Source organism: Trachemys scripta, chromosome 5 (genome assembly GCF_013100865.1).
Source record: "Trachemys scripta elegans isolate TJP31775 chromosome 5, CAS_Tse_1.0, whole genome shotgun sequence".
In the NCBI taxonomy this organism is placed as follows: domain Eukaryota; kingdom Metazoa; phylum Chordata; order Testudines; family Emydidae; genus Trachemys; species Trachemys scripta.
The window spans coordinates 70,941,513-70,969,223 of NC_048302.1; the positions used below are offsets into that span (position 1 = coordinate 70,941,513).

Genomic DNA, 27,711 nt, shown 5'->3' on the forward strand with positions numbered 1-27,711 from the left:
CGAACAAGAGATGCCAGGTCAACTACAAACCTGGGAGACAGTTACAGAAGCAAACCAATAGCTGGAGGAAGCAAAAACCTCACAACAGAAAATAACAGAGAAGGCTGCAAAACAAGAGCAAGAACTGATTCAGACAAGACTAGATCTGGTATATGAAAAGAATTGTCAGAAGCAACTTGAAGGGAAGTGAACTGCACTGCGAACCATGGAAACGTGACAAGGGGGCCCTGACCTCTAGAAGCCAAGAACAGGCCCCGGTGGAAGAGGAAACTAATTGTGTGAGTTCGTAGGGAATGGATATCCTGAGTGAGGAGACAGGAGAAGATGCCTTGATTGTAGTCCCTGACCTGCCACTCCAAGGGTGACCACAGGAGTCCAGACCAGTCATAGAGAGTACACAAATCAGGGAGTTTTGAGAGAGATTAACTGCTGTAGAGGAGGCCCTGCCAATACACACCCAAGATGGAGAATACTGGAAGGAATGTTATGTTGATGTGCTAGAATGTTAGTTCACCCAAGTATATGACTTAGAGGAAGTGCTGAAGCAACTGCAGGGCCCTGTACAGTGATGAGGAGAGAGTAACCTGATGGGTACTACCTTGAAGGGGTGCGTGTGCAATGGGGCTTAATTCCCATCACCTACTAGGCAGCAAACACACCCAATTAGTCATGCTCTGCACAAGGGGGGTGAGTAACTAATTGGCTCCCAGCCAGAAGGGGCAGAGCTCAGCCATAATAAGTAGATTGAAGGAACTCAGTTGATAGAGAGACTGCAGGGGAAACAGGTTTTTCTGGCTGAGAGAAGGTTAGGGTAACAGTCAGATATAATTATGTAGTATACTACAGATGTAGTGAAAGGGAAGCCCTGAGATAGGGTTTTGTAAGGAGAAGACCTTAGCAGCCAAAGGAGCAGAAAATTTATTCAGATTAATTTGGACATGTTCGCAATACCCTGGAAGAGGTTTGAACTTTGACTTGGTCAGAGAGCTGAGCTACAGCCAACCTGGAGCCAGAGGTGATGGACCCTAAGGATCCCAGTGACATGGCCAAATGGGAAGGGGCTCCCCAAGGGTATTGTGTCCCCCAACAACACTCCACACCACCTGAGTTTGTTCTCAGTGAGAGGTGCCAGGTGGATTGCATATGTGTGAAGAGTTGCATAAACACTACATCGTTTATGTTGGTCAGAAAGTTAAGTCTTCCCTGGAGTAAAGAAAAGAAGTTGTCTGTTCCCTGAGGTATAATCTCTACTGTCAGGAATGAAGGTAGGTGTTCCTGTAGGTGAGGCTGACTGAGGTAACCCAGCAATGATGGAATCTTCTGGGATTAATTAAAGATGTGGCCTAGATATACTTAGGGAGAGTATCAGAGCTGACCTAAATATTTGAGAGAGAGTGTGTGTGTGTCTCTCTCCCCCCTTCTTTGTAATAATCAACTCTGACACCCAAAGCTGAGCCCTACTTATCAGAAGAGAAGGAGCTTTTGTATAAGCCTGAGAGAAAGGTAACTTATTACATTCCTTTTTATTTATATGATAAACCTGCTTGTTTGATGGTCTGAAGATAAGACCAAAAAAAAAAATCATTTAAAACCTGAATCTTATCTTAGTGTATCTTATTAGCTGATATGGAGCCAACCAATTTTTTACTTGGCCTGGCTATGAATCAAACAATGGTTCAGAATGCATCTCCCGAGGAGGAAGGAGGCTGTTTAATATTATGCAAGTTTTCTGTAGCTCCCAGTTTGCCCTTAGCCCTCTTCTTTATTACCAGGGGCCTAATTTTCAAACAAAAATTCTTCTTTCACCAATTTCATCAATAATGTGTTTATGTTCTACAAACAATTAAACATATTTTCCATTATGTTGTTGAAGTTGTTGAAATTAAATAGTAAGGGGATCAGTTTTTGCCTCAAGTTATATTGGGGTATTTCTCATTGAGTAGCCCCTTGAGTATTTAGGACAGATTTGAGAATGAATGTCTAATTGCTACTGTTCTTATTTGAAGTCATGCAAATACAAGTAACTTCCTTCCCAGTTCTTTTCATGTTATAAGTAGATGAAAAATTAAATTGGTTTCAAGAGCAAGGATTTTACAAAGTGGGAAAAATTAATTAGGCTATAGCTTAATATCTACTCACTGTAAATCCCCTTTTTCTAAAGAAAGGTTCCTTGGTTGATTGATAACTGTTTTACTTTGAGTTGTACTATGCAGCGTATATATTAGTAAAAAATAAAGATTTGCTTCTGTCTTCCAATCTGTACCTGGGCATTTGTGAAAAGCAGTATTTTGGCCCCATTGTGAAAACAAATTATGTGAGCAGGATTACTCATATAAATAAAGGTTTGCAGGGTTGGGCTACAATTGAGCTTTGTGAGATTGTGCCATCATCAATATTACTGACTTTGTGTGCTAAATCATCATGAGTCAGGCCCTGCAACCCAAAATCATGAGATTAAAAAAAACTTTATTTGCCTTTTGTATTTTGTGCCTTTAAGGTTCATGTTTTCAAGCCTTTTTCCATAACCATGAAGGCTAGAATAAGTGAAAGCTTTCGGAAAAACAAATATAAAACTTGTTATAAAGTGGTGAGTGTTGGGAACATTGCATTTTCTCAAAACAGGGTTAATTCTCATCCAGATGGCTTTGTTTTATATGTTTAAACTCCAAAAGAGTCAAAAAGGGGAGGTTTTAGCACCACATTACTGATTTGTACTTTACTAACTAAAAATCTGATAAATCTAAAACTAGTAATAGATGGCCTGATCATGCAAGATGTTGTGCTCCCTCAGCTGCTGCTGCTCCGAGTTACACAGTTGCAATTCCCACTGATTGTCCCATGTCTAACAGAGTGAAAGTCTAATAAAATTTCTGGTGTGAAAGCATACTAATTGGAATAACCACACCTTCCACTGTTTAAGCATTCTTTTCATATGGTAATACTACAGGAGTGGAAGCCACTCAGCATCCAGGAGGAGCTGCTCAGCTACTGGCAGGATCAGGTTCTTACTTTTTGTAATCACCCCAGATATGCAGATAGTTAAGAAGTCGTCTAGGAGCATGTTTTTATGCTTAGAATGTATTAATGTAAAGCTTCTGACTTTCAGTAATAATGAATGTTACATTATGTGTGTTGGTGATGATCCCTTGAAAGGTTTTGGTTCCGTCAAATATACTTGGCAGTAAAACAAATAATCCTGCTCCCGTAAGTTTCATGCTACTTAGAGTAAAACTCCTATGCTTCTCTCCAAAGCAGAATTGAGAAATTTAAAAGATATGAAGTAGCAATATACTCTATTATATATTTTTAAAATTGCATTTGTTTGGGAAAGTGCTCACCTAGGAGTGACCAAAATGTGCATAGTTTTAACTGTTTTATACCACTACTGAGGCTTTGATTGAGGAAAACATCCCTGTTCAGGACACACTTAAGTGTGTGACTAGAACAGAGATTGACTTAACCACATGCTTAAGTGCTCTTCTGAATCAGGCATGAGAATATTGAACAGGAGGGAATTTTTGTATCCAAAATGTGTGGTGTGATTACAGCAATTTATTATGCATGCCAGGGAGGTAAAAAGGTGTGTACACATCAGCATTTCAGATATGGATTCAGCTTCTCCACCAAAACATGACTGAACAAGCAGTTTAGCTGTAAAAGCTAAATCAACAAATAAGTTTAAAGGTAGTTTTGTCAGGTTCTTCAGATCCAGAATTTAAGTTATGTTAAAAGAGAAACAAAATGAAATGAATGGTTTTTTTTTAATTCCAATTAAATCTGTCTAGATTTTCACATTCTTTAGAGTGTTTGAAACACCAGTCATTATTGATAATTTACTGATAGTCTAATGCATAGTAAGACTCTTCAAATCAGTTATCAGTTGTATCATCACTAATATGAAACACGGCAACAAATGTTTACCTTTTTTTCCCCTTTAAAATATATTCAGCTATCTGAAACTAAAGAAAAGTAATCCATTTTAAGGTAATCCATGCGTAAACTCCTTAATGACACTACATTAGGGTTACATCCTAGTTTTCCAGGACTTGGGGGGAGGAGCCTCCATCCTCTGTCCTGGCAGATTTCTCAAACAGGAAATGCCCTGGATTTTTACAGAGCAAATGCTATAGCTCAGAAAGAGCCCTGATTAGTCTGCTTCATGATTGGTCCCTCCCCTGCATCGATAGCTAATTGGTTCATTCCTTTGCAGTCACTGCTGCCAGATCCCACTGACCTGGGCCCCAGCTCCTAGCCCTGGGGAGAGGGTCCTGCAGGAAGATGCTGACTGACTGTCACATCCTGAGTGCCCCCGCTGCAGGTACCTCCACCCCCCCCCCCCGTTCCCCCCCCCCCCCGCCGCCCCAGCTCTTCTCTCCTCCTCCCCCATAGTGTCCTTTTTGGCAACCTGAAATATGGTAACCCTATTCTACAAGAGTGCTGCCAAGAACAGGCTCTATGAAATGAAGATGGTGAAGCCATTGCTCCTGGAACAAACACAGTATACATTTAGGGGTGGAAGCTCAAAAATTAAAGTCTAACTGATTTTAAAGTGTATTCAAAAGTTAATACTATGCCAGCAAAATAAGGAGTTATGCATCACAAAAGCAAATGTTATCCTAAGACCAGGGCCGGGGCAAGGAAGTTTCACGCCCTAGGTGAAACTTCCACCTTGCGCCCCTCCCCCTTTGCCCTGAGGCACACTCCCCTCCCCCCGCGTGGAGCGGTGTTGCAGCGCCCCACCCCAGCTCACCTCTGCTCCGCCTCCTCCCCGAGCACGCCGCCCCCACTCTAATTCTCGTCCCCTCCCAGGCTTGCGGCGCCAAACAGCTGATTGGCGCTGCAAGCCTGGGAGGTGGGAGAAGTGGAGCAGCGACTGCATGCTCGGGGAGGGGGCTGTAAAAAAAAAAAAAAATGGGGGCACAGCTTTTTGGCGCCCCCAAATCTTGGCGCCCTAGGCAATCGCCTAGTTTGCCTAAATGGTAGCACTGGCCTTGCCTAAGACTGGATAACAGTGTAAGTATGATAAGAGGAAAATAATTTTTCAACAATGTATTCTGTTAATGTCATTTTAAATTAAAAGGCTAACAATTATCCCAACAGCCACTAAGGCTGAAAAACAGGATAATGAATTATCAAAGTACAAAAGCTAGTCTTAATATGTGAAACAACAGACCCTAGAAATAGCATACATTGACTAGAACTCTATAAACATCATAGATGTGTTAAAGCAGCGTTTCTCAAACTGGGGGTCCAGACCCAAAAGGGAGTCACAAGGTTATTGTAGGGGGTTCACTGTGTTACCCTTACTTCTGTGCTACTGTTGGTGGCTGCACTGCCTTCAGAGCTGGGCAGCTGGCGAGCAGCAATGGCTGCTGGCCAGGTGCCCCGCTCTAAAAGCTGTGCTGCTACCAGAGGGGGCCCCAAAAAAATAATTGAGAACCCCTGTGCTAGAGCATCAGAAACTTTCCTTATAGGAAAGGAATGTAATAAGTGCTACAAAATATATAATAGCCATCAATGCTTGGTAATTAATGAGCAATAATTAGGATACTTCAATACAAGCAAAATCATACCTAAGAGTAATTTAAGACTTTTTCCTGTACATTCTAAAGATTGTACTGTAGTGTAAAGCAAGGCACTCCACAATATATTCAGCTCACTTTCTGTTGTGATGGATTGAAATATAAGATGTTAGCGGTGATACTGCAGGAGGGAAAATTATGATTTAGGCACGACAGGAGCATGTTGGGCTAAATTTCATGACAAGTGTCAACACTGAAAAATATCTTAATAGAAGTGACAGAAAGGTAGCAAGATGCATTATATGTCAAGAACATTCATAGAAGTAGTGAAATAATGGATAATTTTGGTATGAGTTGCAATGCAAATTCTATGGATTAGAATGAGAGAATAGTAAATGAGAATTAAGTTAGTGTCTGCTACAGACTATTAAATCAGGATGACAGGGTAGGTAAGATGAAGTGCTTGTGAATTACATAAAATGTCAAGACCTGGAGCTCCTGATATTGCCAAGGTATCTTCCAGTCAATTTTATGTATATGAATGAGACAGAAAACCACCTACCATTCAAGTAATATGAAATTAAAAATCTGTAGCTCAGTCGTAGACTCTTTTTTTTTTTTATTATTATTTTTATGGACACAGACATTCTACCTCACCTCCATCATTCCATATGCCAACGTGAAGTCTGCTGAATTATTCCAAACCATGAACTGCTTTATTAATCTGGAATGCCTTCACACAACTCTAGAACTCAGCACCTGCTGCTACAAGGAACTATAGCATGTTTCTCAAAGAAAATCACTTGCATGTAAAAAGGCCTCTGTGCATAGCAGAAATCATGCAATGATCCCAGGCCTGATAACAGGATACTTTCTCCTGTCTGAACTCAAGCCTATTTACACAATAGGAAGTCTGATAAGCACTGCAGAGAAACTGAGCTACAACCTTGACCAATCCAGTCTCCTCTTCGCTAGCGAAAGTGAATTGAGAGCAACTGGGACACTAACAATTGAGATCATCTACCCTTAGGGAAATTCATCACTCTCTCTAAAGCAAGTCACAATTTGGCCAGTATTTAAGAAATCATCCCTTGATACAACAATCTTTCCATCTATTGCCTCTAGTATCTAACCTCACAACCTTGTGTAATTGAGAAACTCACCAAGGGTTGCCTCCAACTCTACTTCAATACTGTCAAGGTTCTGGAATCTTCCTTGGTGTTAGTGGCACTGACATATGGATCTCCTCTTGGCCACGTAAATCTGTTATTTTCAGTGGGAGATTTGCTGTGGATTGAGTGTAGTATATGAATAACTTTGTAGACCTGGTTCACAGACAATAATTAAAAATGCAAATAGCTCTCTTTACAGAAATAGTTTCACTACCACTCTCTAATTGATGGAAGACTTGTAGCAATATGTAATAAGACTCACTGAGACCCAATGCTACCAAAAAAAGTCAAATTGTTCTTGTGTGTTTGTTTTCAAGGGTGATGGCTGATTTGTAATAAGATTCAAAACAGCATTAACGGGAGGTATAGCCAAATGATTGAAACATACCACTGGGAGTCAGGAGATATGTATTCTGTTCCATACACTCGTGTGACACAAACTTTCCCCCCCTTCCCCATTTGTAAAGTGAGGAAAACCATGTTACCCTTTTACATGGGAGATTTAACTTGTATAAAGTACTTTGAACTCCTCAGGTAGAAGGTGCTATTGAAGTGTAAATTAGAATGTTATTTCAACAAAAGTTAGCAGTATTGCTATCAGAGTTAAAATGAAGCTAGATAAACTTTCAGTTCACTTACTAAAGTGCTAAAACGTTTATAAATCTTATTTCAGGAAACAATGAAATAATGGGGGGAAAATCAGTATACAGGATATTTAAATAAGTAAGTCAGTGTCTACTAGTTGACATTTGCCAACTTTTCTTTTTAAAAAGACATCAACTCCAAGGTTGCATATATACTAAAGCCCCAGTATTTCACATAGTGAAATATCAGACTAAATGAAAATTCTGGCAGCTGAATTTAAAAAATTCCTAGGCATAATGTTGTGCTCAAGATAAAATTATTCTGATGAATTCCTACAATTCATTGCTGTTTTGAAGTGATGTGCTGGGGGGGGGAGACTTGGTTTTGACCTGTGCTGAATTAAAACGGCAGCTTTAATATATAATAAATAAATAAAAATGGACCTAAAACTACTAGGAGATTAAACAAGTCCTGGTACAACTATAAGCACTGGTCAAGCATGAAAGGCTGTAAACAAAAAAAAACATCAGTCCCTCTGAAAAGAGTATCACAGTTAGGCACCTTTGCAATTTTACGTACAGGGAAGCTTTTGAAGCACCTTATGTTTACATCTTAGTAGTAGACTAGGTATTTTGTTTTTATGGTCATTAAACTTCATTAAAAGCTTCTTTCAATAATTGTGCTAATGTAAATCTAAAGTGCTTTACTGCAAGGAAAATATGTATTCAGGACAACAGATAACAAGTTTCAGAGTGATAGCCATGTAGTCTGTAAAGACTAACACAGTTAACAAGTGTATCCAAATATTGGTTTGTCAGATTCTAGCAAAATGCATGAGACTAGCAGCCCTGATGCAAATACCATCCCCTCTAGTCCTTAGAAAGAAGGTGACAGAGTGGCTTAAAGGATTGGTAATAGGATACTTCACCTTTAGGTCACAGTAGGTCATTGGTTCAAGTACAGCATAGGCTAGTAATGACTAAAAATAATACTCTCTGACAGCTATTTGGAGGCCTATGTGAAATTAATTGGTGATCTTAATACAATGCTTAATAGACGTATATCAATGCTCAAAAAAGAAAAGGAAGACTTTGGCTGCCTTCTTAAAAATGACAGGTTTCAGAGTAGCAGCCGTGTTAGTCTGTATCCGCAAAAAGAAGAACAGGAGTACTTGTGGCACCTTAGAGACTAACAAATTTATTAGAGCATAAGCTTTCGTGGACTACAGCCCACTTCTTCTGATGCTGTGGTCTGTAGTCCACGAAAGCTTATGCTCTAATAAATTTGTTAGTCTCTAAGGTGCCACAAGTACTCCTGTTCTTCTTCTTAAAAATGATTACATAGAAATACTGGATGTGGCTGAGATATGTTGACAAGGAAGTTTGTTTCCTAACTAAATTCACTAGAACTCTTCTCTGAATAAGGACAACGGGACTGAGCCCTTGAAGTTTATGCAGTATGTCAAGGGGGGTAAGTCACTATCTGTAACTTCTTAGACATCTACACTGGCAGTGAACAACAAAACTTTTGTCTTTCAGAGGTGTTAAACCTCCTCCGCCCCCCAAAAGGCAAAAGTTTTGCCACAACAAGTGCCAGTCTGAACAGCATGTTGTCGGCAGGAGCACTCTCCCGCCGACGAGCGAACGCTGCTTATTGGGGGTAGAAGTTTTTTGTCAGCAGGAGAGCTGACAAACAGCGCCTACACTGTGCGACTTTTAGCGGCACAGCTATGGCAACACAGCCATGTCATTAAAAGCTCTGTAGTGTAGACATAGCCTTAGGCCTTGGCTACACTGGCAATTCACAGCGCTGCACTTGCTGCACTCAGGGGTGTGAAAAAACACCCCCCCTGAGCGCAGCGCGTGCAGCACTGTAAAGCGCCAGTGTAATCAGCGCCTGCAGCGCTGCAAGCTATTCCCCTCGGAGAGGTGGAGTACTTGCAGCGCTGCGAGAGACCTCTCTCTCGCAGCGCTGGCGGCGCGACTACACTCGCGCTTCACAGCGCTGCTGCAGCAGCGCTGTAAATCCACAAGTGTAGCCAAGGCCTTAGTATTGTCATAGCTTCACTGGTAGAAAAAAAGATAGTAATGTCTTTGGTAGCATGGAAAAATACAATTAAAATGATAAATACCTGGAAATCACTTCTAGGCTCATTATTCTTTAGAATCTTAGGTGATCCAATCAAGGTAGAAACCCCGTTCTATTGGGCACTGTACAAATAAACAGTGGATGACATTCCCTGCCTTGAAGAGTTACAATCCAAACAAAGAAAACAGACAGAGGTAGGAGGAAAAACATTAGCACAGAGAATTGAAGTGACTTGCCCAAGGTAACACAGTAGATCAGTGGCAATGCTAGACCTAGGGTTTCCCAACTCCTGCTCAAGTGCCCAGTCCACTAGACCACACTGCTTTGGGGGGGGGTATCTGCTTTGTAGCAGCCTAATGAAGCCATAATTCCTTTGGAAATGAGGAAAAAAGCATGTTATCTGCCACGTTGGCTGACATAGGGACTGCTGTTCTCAGGCAATCTGTAGGCTAGCTAATCAGGTGCAGGGCTTGAAAAATCCATTTGCCTGGGGTGAGCATGAAGCCTTATTCATCAGTTTTTGCAGAATTTAAACTTTCATTTAAAAACAATTGCTTGTTACAATGACCTTACAAATGAGAACTGAACAGGCCTGCTAACCGGGAGCGGGAATCACCCAGGTGCTTGGGTGATTTAAAAGGGCCCAATGCAGCAGAGCTAAGGCAGGCTTCCTGCCCACCCTCGTGCCGTGCCACTCCCAGAAGCGACAGGCATGACCCTGCGGGCCCGGGAGATGTCACTGCATGCTGCCACTGCCCTAAACGCTGACTCCACAGCTCCAATTGGCCAGGAACTGCGGCCAATGGGAGCTGCAGGGCCAGTGTCTGCGGGCAGCAGCGCGCAGAGAACCCCTGCCTCTCCACCCTGCCTATGAGCCGCTGCCAGAGGGGTGTGCCAGTCACTTTCGGGAGCTGCCTAAGCTAAACGCCAACTCCCTGACCCCCATCCCCTGCCCCAGCCTAGAGCCTGAACCCAAATCCCCTCCCTCACCCCTTCCTGAACCCAAATCCCCTCCCAGAGCCCACACCCCCTCCCACACCCAAACTCTCTCCCAGCCCCTGCACTCCAACCCTCTGCTGCAGCCTGGTGAAAGTGAGGGTGGGGGAGAGCAAGCGACAGAGGGAGGGGGGATGGAGTGAGCAGAGGGCTGTTCAGGGGCACGGTCTCAGGGAAGGGGTGGGGCAAGGGTCTTTGGGTTTGTGCAATTAAACAGTTGGCAAGGACATTGGAAGCCCTGGCCATGCCAGAAGAACACACCTAGCAGCTCGCTGGGCGCCTGCCAGCGCAAGTGCAGCACCGCCCAAATGTCAGGTGGACTGTGTCCGCGTGGGCGCAGCTTGTGCGCGCATGAGGGCGCATTGACTATTCTGCCCTGCAATTGCTGTCGGCGGGTCTGGAACTGATGCAGTAGTGTCTTCCTCAGTCTGCTGACAGACAGCTTCAATGATTCAATTACTGAGCAAGCAGCAGCAGCAGAGTGAAATTACAAGACTCTAGTCAGTTTTACAATCACATTGTGGGCAGCACTAAGACTGTAAATAATTACTTCTTTCTTCTGCTGCTCCTTGAGAAAGCTATGAGTTATAACAGAGGAGGAACTAGAGTTGGTCATAGAAGAGGAGGGCCCAAAAAATGGACGTTGGCAAAAAGAGACAGGAGGGGAGACCTACTTTTTTTTGCAGTAGCCACCATGGGGATCTGAAAGGCCAAAAAAGATATCCTCCCACTTTCACCCTTCCAAGAGCTGGAACTTCAAATTTAGAATGAGCTTCTCAGTGGGGGTCTCCACTCTTGTCTTTTATATTTATCTCTAGCTAGTAGATGTCCAGTAAACTTTTCAAATTCTAGATATAAAACTCACTGGAAAACACACAAAGTTAAGCACTTGTGCAGGTGATTGCAGGTTTGGAGTCTTTTTTTTTAACTGTACCTTTAACTCAGCATTAACCTATTTAGTTTTTTGCATCAAGATATTAGAATGGGGGAAATGTTAATGCCACTTACAGTGCTGTACTAATTGTGTGCATTAACAGAGACTTCAGTTTCCAAGCACTACATTTCCTATTAAAAAAAAAAATCTTCCAAGGGGAATCCTATTCATATGCAATATCTTGTTCTAAAGTAACTTATCACTGAAAAGGCAATGTTCAGGATTGTTGGATCTAGACAATTCCTGCAGTGAGAACAGGAATTTGAAAAAAACTCACTAAACTGACTGAATATAAAAAAGCAGAACTGTTAAATAAATAACTGTTTTTACATGGCTGCTTTCCTGATAACTGCACTTGAACTACTATGCTAATTTTTCACAACTGTTGCACAAGATAAAAACAGAATGTTTAACTTTCAGTGCAGTTCATTTTTATCAGAAGAGTGCAACTGTGGAATGAAAGACAGGCTGGCCTAAGATTGCTGTCAGAAATACAAGCCAAAATTTGAGAAAATTCAGTGACTTCAGGAATTATATTGAATTTACACCATTGTTATTTGCTCAGACTGTGTAAAATTTGTTTCTGGTACACTAGTTTAATACTATGGACAAAAAGAGTACTCTATTTCAATGGGTCTACTCAACATAACTAAAGTGAAGCATGTACTTTGCATGGTATTGACCTGAAATTAGTTATACAGAAAGTTGGGAAGTTCTTTTGCTTATTGCTGCAACGGTAGGCACTGTGTAGGGGAACATAGTTTATTCTTTAAAGTAAAAATATCTACAAGGTATTCATTCTTTTCAATACTTAAGGAATAAGATGTGCCAGACAGGGTCACACACATGCTAAATCATTTTTAAGGCCTGACAACCTGGACTTGGTTCTTTGAAAGTTTTCACCTGTGCGGAGGCAGGTGCACATATCAGAGTTCCCATACATCAAATTACAAACATGCAGGGGAAAATAAAGTAAAAGTAGTATTTTATGACAGAGGTCCGGTTCAATCAGGGTCCGAATCTGGTATGATGGTAGTTTTAAAAAAGGCAATTACAACCCCGCGTGGACTCTGTCTCTCTTTCCAAGCCAAGTTAAAGGCGTAAACCCGGAACTGACCCCTTCTTCCACCTCACCAAGCTAGGAGCGGCAGCTTGGTGTTTGCACACCACATCCCAGCTTTACTCGTACAAATCCACCTCCTTAGGGAGACGTGTGAAAAGGCAACCTACAGTCAATATGAAAAACCCTCAGCGCTATAAATCAGCCACGTGGAACTGTCGCTGCGGTGACTTCCTGCTTCAGATCATTTGAGCTGTTGGGTGCAGCTCAGCAGGGAAAAGACAAGACAAGGAGCAGAGGAATCGGGGCAGTTTAAAGGGTAGAGGAGGGGAGAAAAAGTTTGTGCCTGCAGCACGGTGACGGATTGAGCAGGGGTGGCAGCAGCCGGTGGCGGAGGGACGGCAGCAGATCAGCAGCCAGGGATCGGGGTAGAGCTAAAGAGAGGAGCAGCAGCAGCTGAGATAAGGCGGCTGGAGCGAGTTGCAGCAGGAGTGGGGGGCGCAACGCCAGGCGCGGGCAGAGAGCGGCGTGGGGGAGCCGAGGCGAGCCGGGCCCGGCTCCGGGCTGGGGAGGGAGTAGCCCAGGAGGGGCCGAGGCGGGCGGCGGCGGGGCAGCGGGAGTGGTAAGCGGTATCAGGGCGTAGCGCCGGGGGCCCGCCGGGGCTCGGGCCGGCGGGGGAGGATGCGGCTGAAGCCGGGCTTTCTGCTGCGCGCCGTGCTGCTGGCGGGCAGCTTCCTGGGGCTGCTGCTGCTCTGGTCCTCGCTGGCCCCCCGCGCCGAGGAGCCGAGCCCGCAGGGCTGGATGCGGGTGAGTGAGCGCTCCGGCGGGGCGGGGCGGTGTCTCCCCCAGTGCGGGGGGACGGGGAGGGGGTGTCTCGCGACCCGCCCAGCCCCCTCCATGGGAGGCGGCTGCTCCCGGGAGGCCCCCCCCTTCGCCGGGCGGCGGCTGGTGCCCAGGCTGCGGCCTGTGGCGTTTGAAGGCCCGACCGGGGAGCTGCGGCCCGGGCAGAGGCTGCTGCGGCCGGCATGGGCAGCTGGGCTCCTCACAGCGCCCCTACGCCCGGGCACCATGCCCAGCCGTTCCCGCTCCAGAGCACGGGTGGGGCGGGCTTCCCCATGGCGGCGACCCCGGGGATCGAGCCCCGCTGGGCGCCCAGCGCCCCCGGGCCTGCCTTGACCCTGTGGCGCCAGGTAGGGGGAGTCCCTCCCTTCCGCCCGCCCCCGAGGCGGCCGACATCGGTGAGGGGACCCTGCAGCCCCCCGGTGCAGCGGTAGCCTAGCCCCAAGGGGGGCTGGTTTTGGTGGGTGTAGCTCTCTTCTTCCCCCTCCCGGGGTGGCGGCGGCGGCGGCATGCAGCGCCCACTGACACGTCTTTAAGCAAACCTAGGGAGGATCAGGGACATTCAATTGAGAAGGGAGACGAACAGGAGTCGAGTCTCTGGGTGTATCCTGCACTCACCGGGTTCATTAGAGCGACACTGACCGCCCACAGGCTTAGGAAGGGCTATGTTGTTCTGCGCCCGCCGGTGGTAGGAAATGCCCTGCCTTCTTCTGCGAACTAAGTGGCAGGAGCAAGAGCTGTACAGGACTAGCTATAGTTAATGAGTTTCAGTTGGAGGCAATCTTTTATATTCAAAAACAATGCCCTTACCTTGTTCGTTCTGGGTAAGAGAGCACTGGCTCAGGTATATGCTTTCACTGCAGTAAACAATAGCTTGAACTGTGATCTCCTAATTGTCAAACACTTGATATACATCTCAGCCTCGGTACTTCTGGTAGAGGCCTTGCACCTCTGTATTCACTCCCTGGGAAAATGCACATAATAATCCTGGCCACTTTTTGTAAAAGATACAGATTGCACCGTTTTTGCCTAGGCCTTCCCAACTGATCTAATTCCTAACTGACTGGTTGGATTAAAGGCACATTTTGTCATAGTAAGATAATTAATGTCTCAATTTAAACTTTGTAAGGTGTCCAGATACCCCATAATGCTTACATTTTACCATGTATTAATAAAACAGTACACATTTTCTTCTTTTCCCCCTTTCACAAACTTTCTTCATTCTCCTGTGATGTGGTAGCTCTCATTTCAACGGCCCCCCACAGTGCTCCACCTACTACAGACAGGAGCATTTGTGATGGAGACAAGAGGAGCAGATCCAGCAGGAAGAATAACATGAAAGCTCTTGCTGCTAGCATGATAGAAGTAGTTGGTGTGGGGGTGGCAGAACAGACCTTGTTCAGGGCTACAAGTCCCCACAGTGGAACAGTAGAATGGCCTTTGATATCTAGAACAACTGACTGCTATTCTAATAGAATTTTGTTCTTAAAATATTTCTTACCAGTAGCTTGTAAAAATGCTATACTGAAGAGGTCTGAGAAACAAATGTACATGCTCCCCAACTGCATGTGTTACTACGGCATTACTGCAGTTGAGAATAAACTGACCTGCCCTTGACTGGATTCGCAGTAGGTATTTCTATTTAGATCATATCTTGTAAGTGCTGCTCATCATGCTGAGGTTCAAAAGCTAAGTTTAAAGTAATCTTGGAGATCTTGCTTTAACCCACAAAAGCAAGCAAGGAAATTTCATAGTTAAAACTAAAAATCTGAAATGACATTCTGGTTTTCACTCATGTGGTGTTTGGCTTTTGTAGCTGAACACTTTGCATAATAACCAAGAGAAAGTTAGTTTGTATAATTCTTAACTTGTGAAAATTAGTAGGCTCTTTCAAGAGATGTTGCTATCTTTTGAAACTTGTACAGTTTGTTGAATCTTGGCAGATATGGTTGAGAGGACGGATTATAATGCTCCTTTGGAGTTCTCACGGTTGATTAGAAAACTCATTTTCTAATTTCTGATCTGTCCTTCTAAAACACGTTTTTTGCCTGTACAATAAACCCATGTTTAAAATCTTTAGAATTTTTACTTGCACATGAATTTTCTTGTCTGTGACATTTCAGTTTAAATTCACTAAAATCATTTATTTTTAGTGCTTATGAAGGGTGTTAGACTTGACAGCTGTAGAAACTCAAGTCGCCTAAAAGAATAGGCAAATCATAGGTAGTAGTTATTGAGAGGTAATGCAGAGTATATCCTCACAGCAAGGGAAAAACCCATGGCTGGGCTGTGCCCACTGGCTTGGGCTTGTGTGCCTTGGGCTGCAGGGCTGTTTCATTGGAGCCTGAGCTCTGGGACCCTCCTGCCTCAGGGGTTCCTAGAACCTGGGCTGCAGCCTGAGCCAAGAAGCACACAGCAATGAAACAGCCCTGCTGGCCGAGCTCTGTGAGCCCGAGTCAGCTGGAATAGGCTGTCTAGTTGCCGCTTGAGGTGGCTCCTACTGATCACTATTGAGGTGCACTCCTGATGTGAAGAATCTTGCACTATCTCTGTGTGCCTGTATTGATTAAAATAAGGATTGTAGTGTAATGAAACTGCCACCTTTCACAAACACTGAATTCACTCAGCTAAAATGACAAGTTTCAAAGTAACAGCCGTGTTAGTCTGTATCTGCAAAAAGAACAGGAGTACTTGTGGCACCTTAGAGACTAACACATTTATTTCAGCATAAGCTTTTGTGGGCTACAGCCCACTTCTTCAGATGCACAGAGTGAAACACACAGACAGAAGATATTTATACATACAGAGAACATGAAAAGGTGGAAGTACGCATACCAATCGTAAGAGGCCAATCAATTGAGATGAGCTATCAGTAGCAGCAGAAGAAAAAACTTTGAAGTGATAATCGAGATGACCCATAGAAGGTGTGAGGAGAACTTAACATGGGGGGGAAAAAAATCAATTAGTGTAATGACCCAACCATTCCCAGTCTCTGTTTAGACCTAAGTTAATTGTGTCTAATTTGCATATTAATTCGAGTTCAGCAGTCTCTCTTTGGAGTCTGTTTTTGAAGTTTTTTTGTTGCAAAACTGACACCTTCAAGTCTGTCACTGAGTGATTAGAGAGGTTGAAGTGTTCTCCCACTGGTTTTTGAATGTTATGATTCCTGATGTTAGATTTGTGTCTATTTATTCTTTTGCATAGAGACTGTCCAGTTTGGCCAATGTACATGGCAGAGGGGCATTGCTGGCACGTGATGGCATATATCACGTTGGTAGATGTACAGGTGAACGAGCCCCTGATGGTGTGGCTGATGTGGTTAGGTCCTATGATGGTGTCACTTGAATAGATACGTGGACAGAACTGGCATCGGGCTTTGTTGCAAGGATAGGTTCCTGGGTTAGTGTTTTTGTTGTATGGTGTGCGGTTGCTGGTGAGTATTTGCTTAAGGTTGGGAGGCTGTCTGTAAGCGAGGACTGTTCTGTCTCCCAAGATCTGTGAGAGTGCGGGATCATCTTTCAGGATAGGTTGTAGATCTTTGATGATGCGCTGGAGAGGTTTCAGTTGGGGGCTGAAGGTGGCGGCTGCTGGCGTTCTGTTATTTTCTTTGTTGGGCCTGTCCTGTAGTAGGTGGCTTCTGGGTACTCTTTGGGCTCTGTCAATCTGTTTTTTCACTTCAGCAGGTGGGTATTGTAGTTTTAAGAATGCTTGATAGAGATCTTGTAGGTGTTTATCTCTGTTCGAGGGATTGGAGCAAATGCAGTTGTATCTTAGAGCTTGGCTGTAGACAATGGATCGTGTGTTGTGTCCTGGATGGAAGCTGGAGGCATGTAGGTAAGTATAGCGGTCAGTGGGTTTCCGGTATAGGGTCGTGTTTATGTGACCATCGTTTATTAGCACAGTAGTGTATAGGAAATGGACCGCTTGTGTGGATTGGTCTAGGCTGAGGTTGATGGTGGGATGGAAATTTGTTAAAATCATGGTGGAATTCATCTGTCTCTAATCACTCAGTGACAGACTTGAAGGTGTCAGTTTTGCAACAAAAAAACATCTGAAGAAGTGAGCTGTAGCCCACAAAAGCTTATGCTGAAATAAATTTGTTAGTCTGTAAGGTGCCACAAGTACTCCTGTTCTTTTTACTTAGCTAAAAATTGCTTCTGAGCTGAAACCTTGTGGCCAAGTTTCTGCCTCAAGTGAATGATTACAGACAAGGTGGATGAGGCAATATCTTTTATTGGACCAACTTTTGTTGGAGAGAGAGACAAGCTTTTGAGCTTAGAGCTCTTCTTTGGGTCTAGGAAATGTACTCCAAGTGTTGCAGCTAAATACAAGGAGGAACAGATTGTTTAGCATAACTAGTTAACCCATATTTCAAGGGGCTATTCAAAGTGAAGTGGCCCATTAACACCTCTACAGTTGTGATGGAGACGGGGGTTGGTTAGTGGGTTATAAATTGTTGTAATAAGCCATAAAATGAATGATTACTGCCAATTATAAAGCTCTGAAAACGAGTTTATAAACTTGGAAATGCTGACAGACCCTTAACTTAAGCGCTAGCACAGGGGTTCTCAAACTGGGGGTCGGGACCCCTCAGGGGGTCATGAGGTTATTACATGGGGGGTCGTGAGCTGTCAGCCTCCACCCCAAAGCCCGCTTTGCCTCCAGCATTTATAATGGTGTTTATAAATTAAAAACACTTTTTTATGTATTTAAGGGAGGGTCGCACTCAGCAGCTTGCTATGTGAAAGGGGTCACCAGTACACAAGTTTGAGAAACACTGCGCTAGCAAAAAGCTGCTTGTTTACTGTGCATGCACAATTGCTGCTTGGTTCAAGCTGTTAGAGCTATCTTGGGTCACATATAAGAAGACTGATTTGGAAACCACTTCCAGCTGAGGCATGTAACTTCAGTAACTTGGGCATAGGTTAGGGGTTTGTTGTGGGAGTGGGTGGGTGAGATTCTGTGGCCTGTGTTGTGCAGGAGATCAGACTGGATGATCATAGTGGTCCCTTCTGACCTTGAAGTCTATGTAGCAAGAGCGGGTCTGAAATGTGTGGATCTGGGGAAGAGGTATTCTATCAATGGTTACCTATAGATGATGATATGTGCAGGTTGAACTACTCAGACTTTTAATTTTGTGATAAGCATTTAATCAGACATTTTGGAAAACTACACTTTATTTCTAATGATGACTTAAATGTGTTTCTCTGTGTTAAATACACTATCAAAGAGAAAAATCTAATCCAAGTGACTGTCTTAATTTGTTAGTCAGGTGAATTGGTTATTTTGTTTACAATCACTTACTTTATGTATCTTGTAGTTTGTGTGCTTGATGCTTTATGTATAAAAACAAGGTCCATGCCCTGAAACTAAAATACAGCCAACAACAGTAGCAGTTAGTGGGATTTCAGCTCAGTGTTAGTACGTCCCATGGTGCAGGCGGTTAAGAATGATTTGGAGGAGGATAAAGAGGATGGTTAGCGAATGGTGACTCAATGGGTGACATAGAATAAAGCATTGAATTTGGAGTTGGTTAAGGAGACCAATGGAGCAATTGTGTAGTGCCCACTGACCAGTCTTTTCTGTTTTTTAAGCAGATAAAAAAACATGCATAAGACAATTGCTGACCTAGGAACGTTACTACATTTGAAAGTATGGTGATAACTGCTATGTTGGACATGATGACACTATCCTGTATTTACACAAGAGATCTGTACCTCTAGGGATGTACTTTTGTTGTTGAAAATGCTAATGTTAGAAACACTGGTAATGTTCCAAATCTTTCCGAACGCAATTTATCATTAAATACATTGTCAGTGGTCTGTGGAACAGCTGATATGACTTAACATTTCTTATGTTAAAAAATCTATTTTGTATCTAAAAATTAGGAGGCAACTTATGTATTGATTTCCTACAACTTTCAGTTCTTTAACAATCAAAATTGTTGCATTCAGGTTGGAAGGAACGTGAAGCTATAAATGTCTTGTTTAGCAGCAGTGAAAAAGGTCAGGATAATCATAGGGTGAATCAAAAGGAATTGGGTGTGGGGAAGAAAATATGCCATTGTATAAAACCATGGTTGAGACTCCACTGGGGCTAGGCGTACTGTGTCCAGTTTTGGGAAACTTATCTCTGTAGGGATGTACAAATTTTGGAGAAGATTCAGATAAATAAAGGTATATAGTTTCTTCATTATAATCTGAGCAGTTTGCGGAGCGATTCTAATCTAAAAGTGACTTAGTGGAAAAAATGAATTCTTCTCTGCTTGGCAGTAATCCTATATGAAATAAACTAATTTTACAAGTAGAATTCTTTTTTGTGTTTTCCCCAAAACTACCAGCCTGCAAGAGATCTCCGTGTTGGGTTCTTTTTCGTGTGTGTCATTACCTGCAGTAAAGGTTCTATTGGCCAGATTGTCCTCAATTGAAGCTGTGCAACTCCACAGCCTTCAGTCAGGCTGTACAAGTTTAACTGATTGGAAGTTAGTAAATAATTCTGACTTGTTCGTTATATGTATATAAGAAGATATCACAATGACCTTTTAAGTGAATTATATGAACTGAGCAACAACAGAAAAACATGGACACTAAAATGGAGGGGTAGGAAGAAAAACTTGGGCTAAGTATACGGAGGGCTGTCATCATTGTAAAAAGGCAGTCAACATTTGAAATTATTTGCTTTTAGAAATAATGGAGGAATTTACATTATAAAGATTCTAGGAAAAGAAGTAATTGCTTGTCTCACCACTGGTATTTGGGGTATAAATGGGATTAAAATCTTAACTATGGCAAATTTCTTGTTCTTATATTGTTTATATTGGAATTTACAATGTGTACCTAACACATCAGCCTCTGGGGTATATCTATATAATAGAATACGTATTGAAACATGATTGACTGTTTGTTTTAGGGGGAAGGCGAGACTTTTTCTCCTAGGGTATATCAGCAGAGATGGATTTACAAAGTAAAAGTAAAAACTAACTATACAAAATCCAGAAAATGAACAGTTTGGGGTGGGGGAGAGGAAGGAGGACAAAAGTCCACAAATGATTGAATGGTGTAAACCTCAAAGACAGGAGGAATCATTAAGAATTAGAGTGGAGTAAAGTGAGAAATGATGGAATGTAATTTTAAAGAGTACAATTTTAGGTTAAATATCAGGAAGGGGAGATTATTCCAGTGTCATAATCTCCCAAAGAAAGTGGTGGATGCCCTTATTTCTAAACACTTTTTAAAAACCAGTCTTTGGTAAAGTACTAGAAAATGTGTTTGTGCTTAACAATCTTGTGTAGGTAGTATGGTTGACTAGAAAAACCTACTCTCTTGGTCTGAGTCTTATTTTTCTGTGGCTGTTGGTATTTGGGTTTGGAGCACTCATCAAGGGTCATTTGTTTGGATGAAGAGGGTGATGTTACCTACTAATACACTATTTTACAATTAATTAACAATACTTAACTCTTTGATATCCTCTCTGTTTTAATGAACATTAGTCAAGCAGCAGTCTAACCAATTCAGAAGCTAGTATGCTTTTGACTAGCGATTCTCAAACTGCACTTCTGCAGAGTTGTTTCCAGATTAAACACAGGTTTGTGTTAGCATATTTGTTGCAGCAACATATCTTGTCTACTATGAGGCAGCTTTATCCAATAGAAAAACAGCTCATGTATTCATGTCGTGCAAAGCACATATCTAATAAGTGTATTTCACACATTCTATTTCTAATGATTGCTGTGGGTGGGTATTAATAGACTAGTCTTATCTGAATTCTGTTTCTAAATAGTATAGCAAGGAATTTTATAATTGTTACTACTTTTCTGAAATGGCTTTGTCTGCATTATGTTCAATTATACTGATAAGACTGTTTCTGTTGTTAAGTATTACTCTACAAATTCTGCTTCCTATATAGAAACTGCATTATTGTTTGAATAGAAGAAAAAATCTAGACCAGATTGCTGAAAGTCTTTTTCAAGCCATACAATCTAAAAATAGGCTAGAATTTAATTTTTTACTACTAAGGCTAAATAATGCACATGTCCACTAAGCATTATAAACGCATAGACACAGCGGGGAGTAAAATTCTAATAAACCATATAAGCGTTCAAGAAACAAGTGTGTGGAATTGTATGACATTCCGAGGCGCAATCCAGAGCAGCGAGGTGCTTACGACTTCCTTGCAACCTCGGGTGCCTCACATTGTTTTGCTGCGGTAGCTCCAATCTGGGCTGCTCACAAACAGCCATGCAGCATGCAGGTAATACCCTGAGTGTTTGTGCATAACTGTAGCTTGTCAGCCACATGTCAGTCACACTCTGGTTTCCACCAGCCTTGGTTATCACTCGCAGGATGACCCCAACGCACTCCGTCTCAGATTTCCCCCAAAATATATGTTCTGCACTGTCTAGCCCTCTCCTGGACAGTCCAGATATATTAGGTCCATTGCTCCTCAAAGGAGAAAACTGTACAACAATTTGTTATCATAAATGAAGTTACCCACACGGTTCAGTTTAAAGACAATACTGGATTTGTTTTAATTAAAGAATAAAATGAGTTTATTTAACTACAAAGAGAGATTTTTAAGTGAGTACAAGTACAAGGCATTAAAGTCAGAAATGGTTACAAGAGAAATAAAGATAAAATTCTTTCTAGTGCTAAAACTTAACTAGACTTGGTTGAAGGTAAAATTCGTACCTCATGCTCCATGCAATAGGGTTGACCCAGTTTCAGGTCAGGATCTCTCCCAAAGTCCAAACATTTTTTCTTTTGTCTTTTTAGGTGAAAATGAAAAATGGGAATAGGGAAAGAGAACTTTATAGTTCCTTCCTTCTTTTGAAATGTGTTTTCCTGAGGGTTACCCCTAGAGAAAGTTTGTTCCTACTGTGAGGTTGGATCATGGAGTCTTGTGGTGAAAAAAGTTCCATGCTGTTGTTTGCTAAGATGCAGATCAGTTTGTTCCTGCCCTCCTCTCTTCCCCCTTCCCCGCCAAAGAATGGCCACTTGATAGGTGATTGCCCATTAACTTTGACACCAGTAGAGGTGCGTGTCAGCTTGTCCTTTGTCTTTAGTTTGCCCACTCCCCAGATATGTCTGGTAAACACACTTCAGTCATGATTTCAGCTTATGTTTATAACTTTACATATCATGATCAAATGTGTGTAGTAATATTATATTTTTGATCAGTGAGTTCTTAGTTTTCAAATACTACCTCACAAGGCATATTTTGTACAAAGAGTATTACAATAGTGTGTACCATGTGAATACAGGGTTGCATTCCATCACAGACCCCTTCTGCTTTGTAAGTCTTGCACCCTTCACTCCCTGCACCAGCAGCCAGGAGTAGGATGGTGAATAATAGTGAAAATATTATAATGCCATTATATAAATCAATGGTATTCAAGGTAAGAGAGTACTGTATTCATTTCTTGCTCTCTTTCTGGAATAGAAAGGTTTCAAAGACAGCTGAGAATGATTAGAGGCATGGAAAACTTCTTTATTAAGAAAAGGTGGGAGGAAAAATTGGGACTGTTTACTTTAGAGAGGAGGTGAATTAGAGGTGACATTAAAAAGTATACAAAATAATAGTAAAGAAAAGATAGAGATTTTCTGGTTCCTTCCCATAGTGCAGGGTGAAGGGGACATTCAGTGAGAATGAAAGGGAGCAAAATCAGAACTGAAAAAAGGAAACAAATTTTCACATAATTTGCCCATGGAATTCACTTCCAAAAGATATCATTGAGGCAAAGAGTTTAGCAGAATTAAAAAAGAAAATGGACATCTATTAACATTTGTATTATGGTCGCGCATAGAGGTCTCATTCAGGATCAAGGCCTTGTTATGCTAGGTGCTGGACAAAGACAATAAAAGACAATCCTTTGTTCTGAAAAGTTCACAAGCTTGCAGTCTAAAACAAACATAATCAGAAATGACTAGCCAAACAAAATATATTCTCTTAATTAACAGGGCATATTTAAACACAAACAAACAAACAAAAACTTCCCTTTGTATGGATAAGAAGAATATCCAGTACCATGAGATCAAAAATAAAAAGCCAAAAGTTTGGGTAAGAATGCAAGCACTCATGCTCAAAGCATAAGCCACCCTTACACTAATGCGGGGTTAGGAAGAAACTTTCCCTATGGGGAGTTTATTCCTTAACTGCCTAGTGCAGTGTAAAGGACAGATCTGGATTAATTTTAAAGGCCAAGCTGGACCCGAACCCAAGCCAAGCAGCGCTGACCTGAACTCGACCGAAGAGTGTCATTTTCAGAACTGACCCTGACACTTCTCCACCCACCAAATCTGTGCCAGCACCGCCGCCTTGTCTTTGGGGGATGACCTTCGTTGGGGCTTCCCTGTGCCCCCAATCCATCTCCAGCCACCTACTGCCTGTGGGGTCAGCACGACAACAGGGGCTCCATGCCCCACTCCTGCCAGTCACTGCTATCTCACCGCACTGTGGAGTTACAGACGCTGCAACCTGTCATCACACTCACTCTGCACCACACATGAGCACAGCGAAGTGGCAGCAGCTGGCAAAAGGGAGGCACACGTGTGGTGCTGTGCTGACTCCACAGGCAGGAGGAGGTGATTAGAGATGGCTCAGCTGAGCTTGAGCTTGTGAGGGTCAGGCTTGTCGTCAGACCTGACCCAACCCAACACTTGTAGTTGGGTCCCGTTGGGTTGCAAGGCTCTATTGTGGTGGCGTTTTTGCAACTTTTTTCTGAAGCAGCTGGTACTGGCTGCTGTTGGAGACAGGATAATGGGCTAGATGGGCCACCGGTTTGAGCCAGTATTGCAATGTGTATGTTTGGAAAGGGGAGGAAGTTTGTGTTTACTAGACACCTACTTGCAAGACATAGTAATTTACTCCTGGGGGAATTTTGCGCCAATGCAGAATTTTGCAGAATTCCCTGTTTCCCTCGCAGAATTTCAGGCTGCCTCTATGGACTGCTGGACTCTGCAGAGCCCCAGCTCACAGTGAGCGGAATGCTCAGCCTGGCAGGGCTGGAGGTGCATGTTCTTTAATCCTCATTCTCCCAAGAACAGGAGAGGGCCTGGGAGATCCAGCTCTGGCAAAGGATGAGGAAGGGCACGGCCACACCACACCCCCCGGTGGGACAGTAAAGAAATTGGGGGGTGCTGGTGTCTGGGCTGGGGGCTGCCCCGTGGCTGGGCTCTGTGGGGAAGGGGATGCTGGTGGCTGGGCTGGGCGGTGCTCCACGGCTGGGCTCTTTGGGGAGGGGTGACTGGTGTCTGGGCTGGGGGTGCCTTAGTTGAGATTCTTTGGGCCCCCTTGCAGTATAAATTTTTCTTTTTTTTTTCTTCAGGAGTCTGGCCAAAACTGTGTAACAGTCTAGTTGTGAAAAAGCTAGTATATTCAGTAAGGTATCTGTGTCTAAAGGGAAATTTAAAAGGAAGAAAAGTGGCAAGCTTAACATATCATAGTAGATCCGGAAGAGCTCAGTTGTAGTGAGCTTCTGTTGTAATCCAAAATGAAAAGGTTCCAATTCTGAAAATATGTGCCTTTTTATGTGGGAAGACTATATATGCTTATGCCTTTGCGTTTTCACTGGGGTGGTGGTTTGGTTTTGGGGGAATATAAGGGAAAATCACAACACTGTTTTTGTGCAACTCGTTGGGAAAATTATGAGTTACTATTACAGTACTCTTTTTGGATAAAGACTCAAACTGTTTCTGTTGATTATTTTGTAATAAGCATTTATTGCTTTTTATAGGAAATGTTAAAGTGCCACTGTGAACTTGAATCAGTTTTAAAATGATTTAAAAATAGTTTGTAATGGTGTACCTCCCATGAGTCCCTCTGCCAATCTGTGGTTTTACAATTACATTTTTCTATGTAAGGCCAACCTTCTCACAGACTTTTTGTGTCCCAGTCTTTGGGTGTCCAACCATAGACACCTCGTGCCTGTTTTTTCAGAGACACTGAGGACCCACCGTTCCCAGTGAGGGATTAAAGAACAAAATCTGTTTTTTCACTTGTTTTGTACAGTTGAAATTTGAAAGTGTTTTTATTTGGTCATTTTCACTGTTTCCATGTACTCACGTGGATCCTGACCCACTGCCCATTGAATGGGATGGGCGGTAGGTCAGACCCTTGGACCCTGAATCGACAATGAGCTCCATGCAGGCATTCAGATTTATTGATGTCATAGGGGCTCTGTAAGGTGCAGTGTTTGGCCTGCATGGAGCTTGTTTTATAATCAAGGCCTTAGTCACTTTTCACCTATTGTGTGAGAGCCCCTCAGAAAAGGAAGGAGGAAACATTTAAAGCCAGATTTTCAGAAGTATTCACTAATTTTGCGTATCTTAAGCAAAGACTGACTGACTATACAGAAAACACAGTGAGTTTACTATACCCAAAGCACAGCCAAACATGGAAAGTAAATGGCACCATTTTTTCTTAAATCTTAGTTACAGTAATTTCTAGTGTTGCTCCTTACAATAGGAGGTTAAATATTTTCAGACAAAAGTACATAATTTTTTAAATGTATGCTTTCCTCTAAATATCCTTTGAAAAAGGTTTTAAAAAATCTTCATGCCTATTCAAACACTTGCCAGGGTGACTCCAAAGGTAATAACAAAATGTTTTTTAAGTACATCAGAAGCAGGAAGCCTGCTAAACAACCAGTGGGGCCCCTTGATGATCGAGATACAAAAGGAGCACTTAAAGACGATAGTCATTGCGGAGAAACTAAATGGATTCTTTGCTTCAGTCTTCACGGCTGAGGATGTTAGGGAGATTCCCAAACCTGAGCTGGCTTTTGTAGGTGACAAATCTGAGGAACTGTCTCAGATTGAAGTGTCATGAGAGGAGGTTTTGGAATTAATTGATAAACTTAACATTAACAAGTCACCGGGACCAGATGGCATTCACCCAAGAGTTCTGAAAGAACTCAAATGTGAAGTTGCGGAACTGTTAACTAAGGTTTGTAACCTGTCCTTTAAATCGGCTTTCTGTACCCAATGACTGGAAGTTAGCTAATGTAACGCCAATATTTAAAAAGAGCTCTAGAGGTGATCCCGGCAATTACAGACCGGTAAGTCTAACGTCTGTACCTGGCAAATTAGTCGAAACAATAGTTAAGAATAAAATTGTCCAACACATAGAAAAACATAAACTGTTGAGCAATAGTCAACATGGTTTCTGTAAAGGGAAATCGTGTCTTACTAATCTATTAGAATTCTTTGACGGTGTCAACAAACATGTGGACAAGGGGGATCCAGTGGACATAGTGTACTTAGATTTCCAGAAAGCCTTTGACAAGGTCTCTCACCAAAGGCTCTTATGTAAATTAAGCTGCTATGGGATAAAAGCGAAGGTCCTTTCATGGATTGAGAACTGGTTAAAAGACAGGGAACAAAGGGTAGGAATAAATGGTAAATTCTCAGAATGGAGAGGGGTAACTAGTGGTGTTCCCCAAGGGTCAATCCTCGGACCGATCCTATTCAACTTATTCATAAATGATCTGGAGAAAGGGGTAAACAGTGAGGTGGCAAAGTTTGCAGATGATGCTAAACTGCTCAAGATAGTTAAGTCCAAAGCAGACTGTGAAGAACTTCAAAAAGATCTCACAAAACCAAGTGATTGGGCCACAAAATGGCAAATGAAATTTAATGTGAATAAATGTAAAGTAATGCACATCGGAAAAAATAACCCCAACTATACATACAATATGATGGGGGCTAATTTAGCTACAACAAGTCAGGAAAAAGATCTTGGAGTCATCGTGGATAGTTCTCTGAAAATGTCCACGCAGTGTGCAGAGGCAGTCAAAAAAGCAAACAGGATGTTAGGAATCAGTAAAAAGGGGATAGAGAATAAGATTGAGAATATCTTATTGCCGTTATATAAATCGATGGTACGCCCACATCTCGAATACTGCTTACAGATGTGGTCTCATCTAAAAAAAGATATACTGGCACTAGAAAAGGTTCAGAAAAAAGCAACTAAAATGGTTAAGGGTTTGGAACGGGTCCCATATGAGGAGAGATTAAAGAGGCTAGGACTCTTCCTCTTGGAAAAGAGGAGACTAAGGGGGGATATGATAGAGGTATATAAAATCATGAGTGATGTGGAGAAAGTGGATAAGGAAAAGTTATTTACTTATTCCCAAAATACAAGAACTAGGGGTCATCAAATGAAATTAATAGGTAGCAGGTTTAAAACCAATAAAAGGAAGTTCTTCTTCACGCAGCGCACAGTCAACTCGTGCAACTCCTTACCTGAGGAGGTTGTGAAGGTTAGGACAATAACAGTGTTTAAAAGAGAACTGGATAAATTCATGGTGGTTAAGTCCATTAATGGCTATTAGCCAGGATGGGTAAGGAATGGTGTCCCTAGCCTCTGTCTGTCAGAGGATGGAGATGGATGGCAGGAGAGAGATCACTTGATCATTGCCTGTTAGGTTCACTCCCTCTGGGGCACCTGGCATTGTAGACAGGATACTAGGCTAGATGGACCTTTGGTCTGACCCGGTACGGCCTTTCTTATGTTCTT

General features: G+C 42.6%; 1 protein-coding gene and 1 long non-coding RNA gene across 4 annotated transcripts in view; one reads left to right on the forward strand and one right to left on the reverse strand.

Annotated features, from left to right (window-relative positions):
- The window catches only part of LOC117878176, a 95,200-nt gene extending 81,320 nt beyond the window's left edge, over window positions 1-13,880 (reverse strand). Inside the window, exon 1 of one of the 2 annotated variants that reach the window (XR_004645909.1) lies at window positions 13,816-13,880. This is a non-coding gene — a long non-coding RNA (uncharacterized LOC117878176). Of the gene's footprint in view, window positions 1-6,685; window positions 6,851-13,815 lie in introns of those variants that run through there. The other variant, XR_004645910.1, reaches the window with a different exon arrangement.
- GALNT7 (polypeptide N-acetylgalactosaminyltransferase 7) overlaps window positions 12,940-27,711 on the forward strand; it is a 121,359-nt gene continuing 106,587 nt past the window's right edge. The window contains exon 1 of one of the 2 annotated variants that reach the window (XM_034772182.1): window positions 12,940-13,164. In XM_034772182.1, the coding sequence (XP_034628073.1) occupies window positions 13,039-13,164 (126 nt within the window). In that variant the 5' untranslated portion in view covers window positions 12,940-13,038. The remainder of the gene's footprint in view (window positions 13,165-27,711) is intronic. The other variant, XM_034772181.1, reaches the window with a different exon arrangement.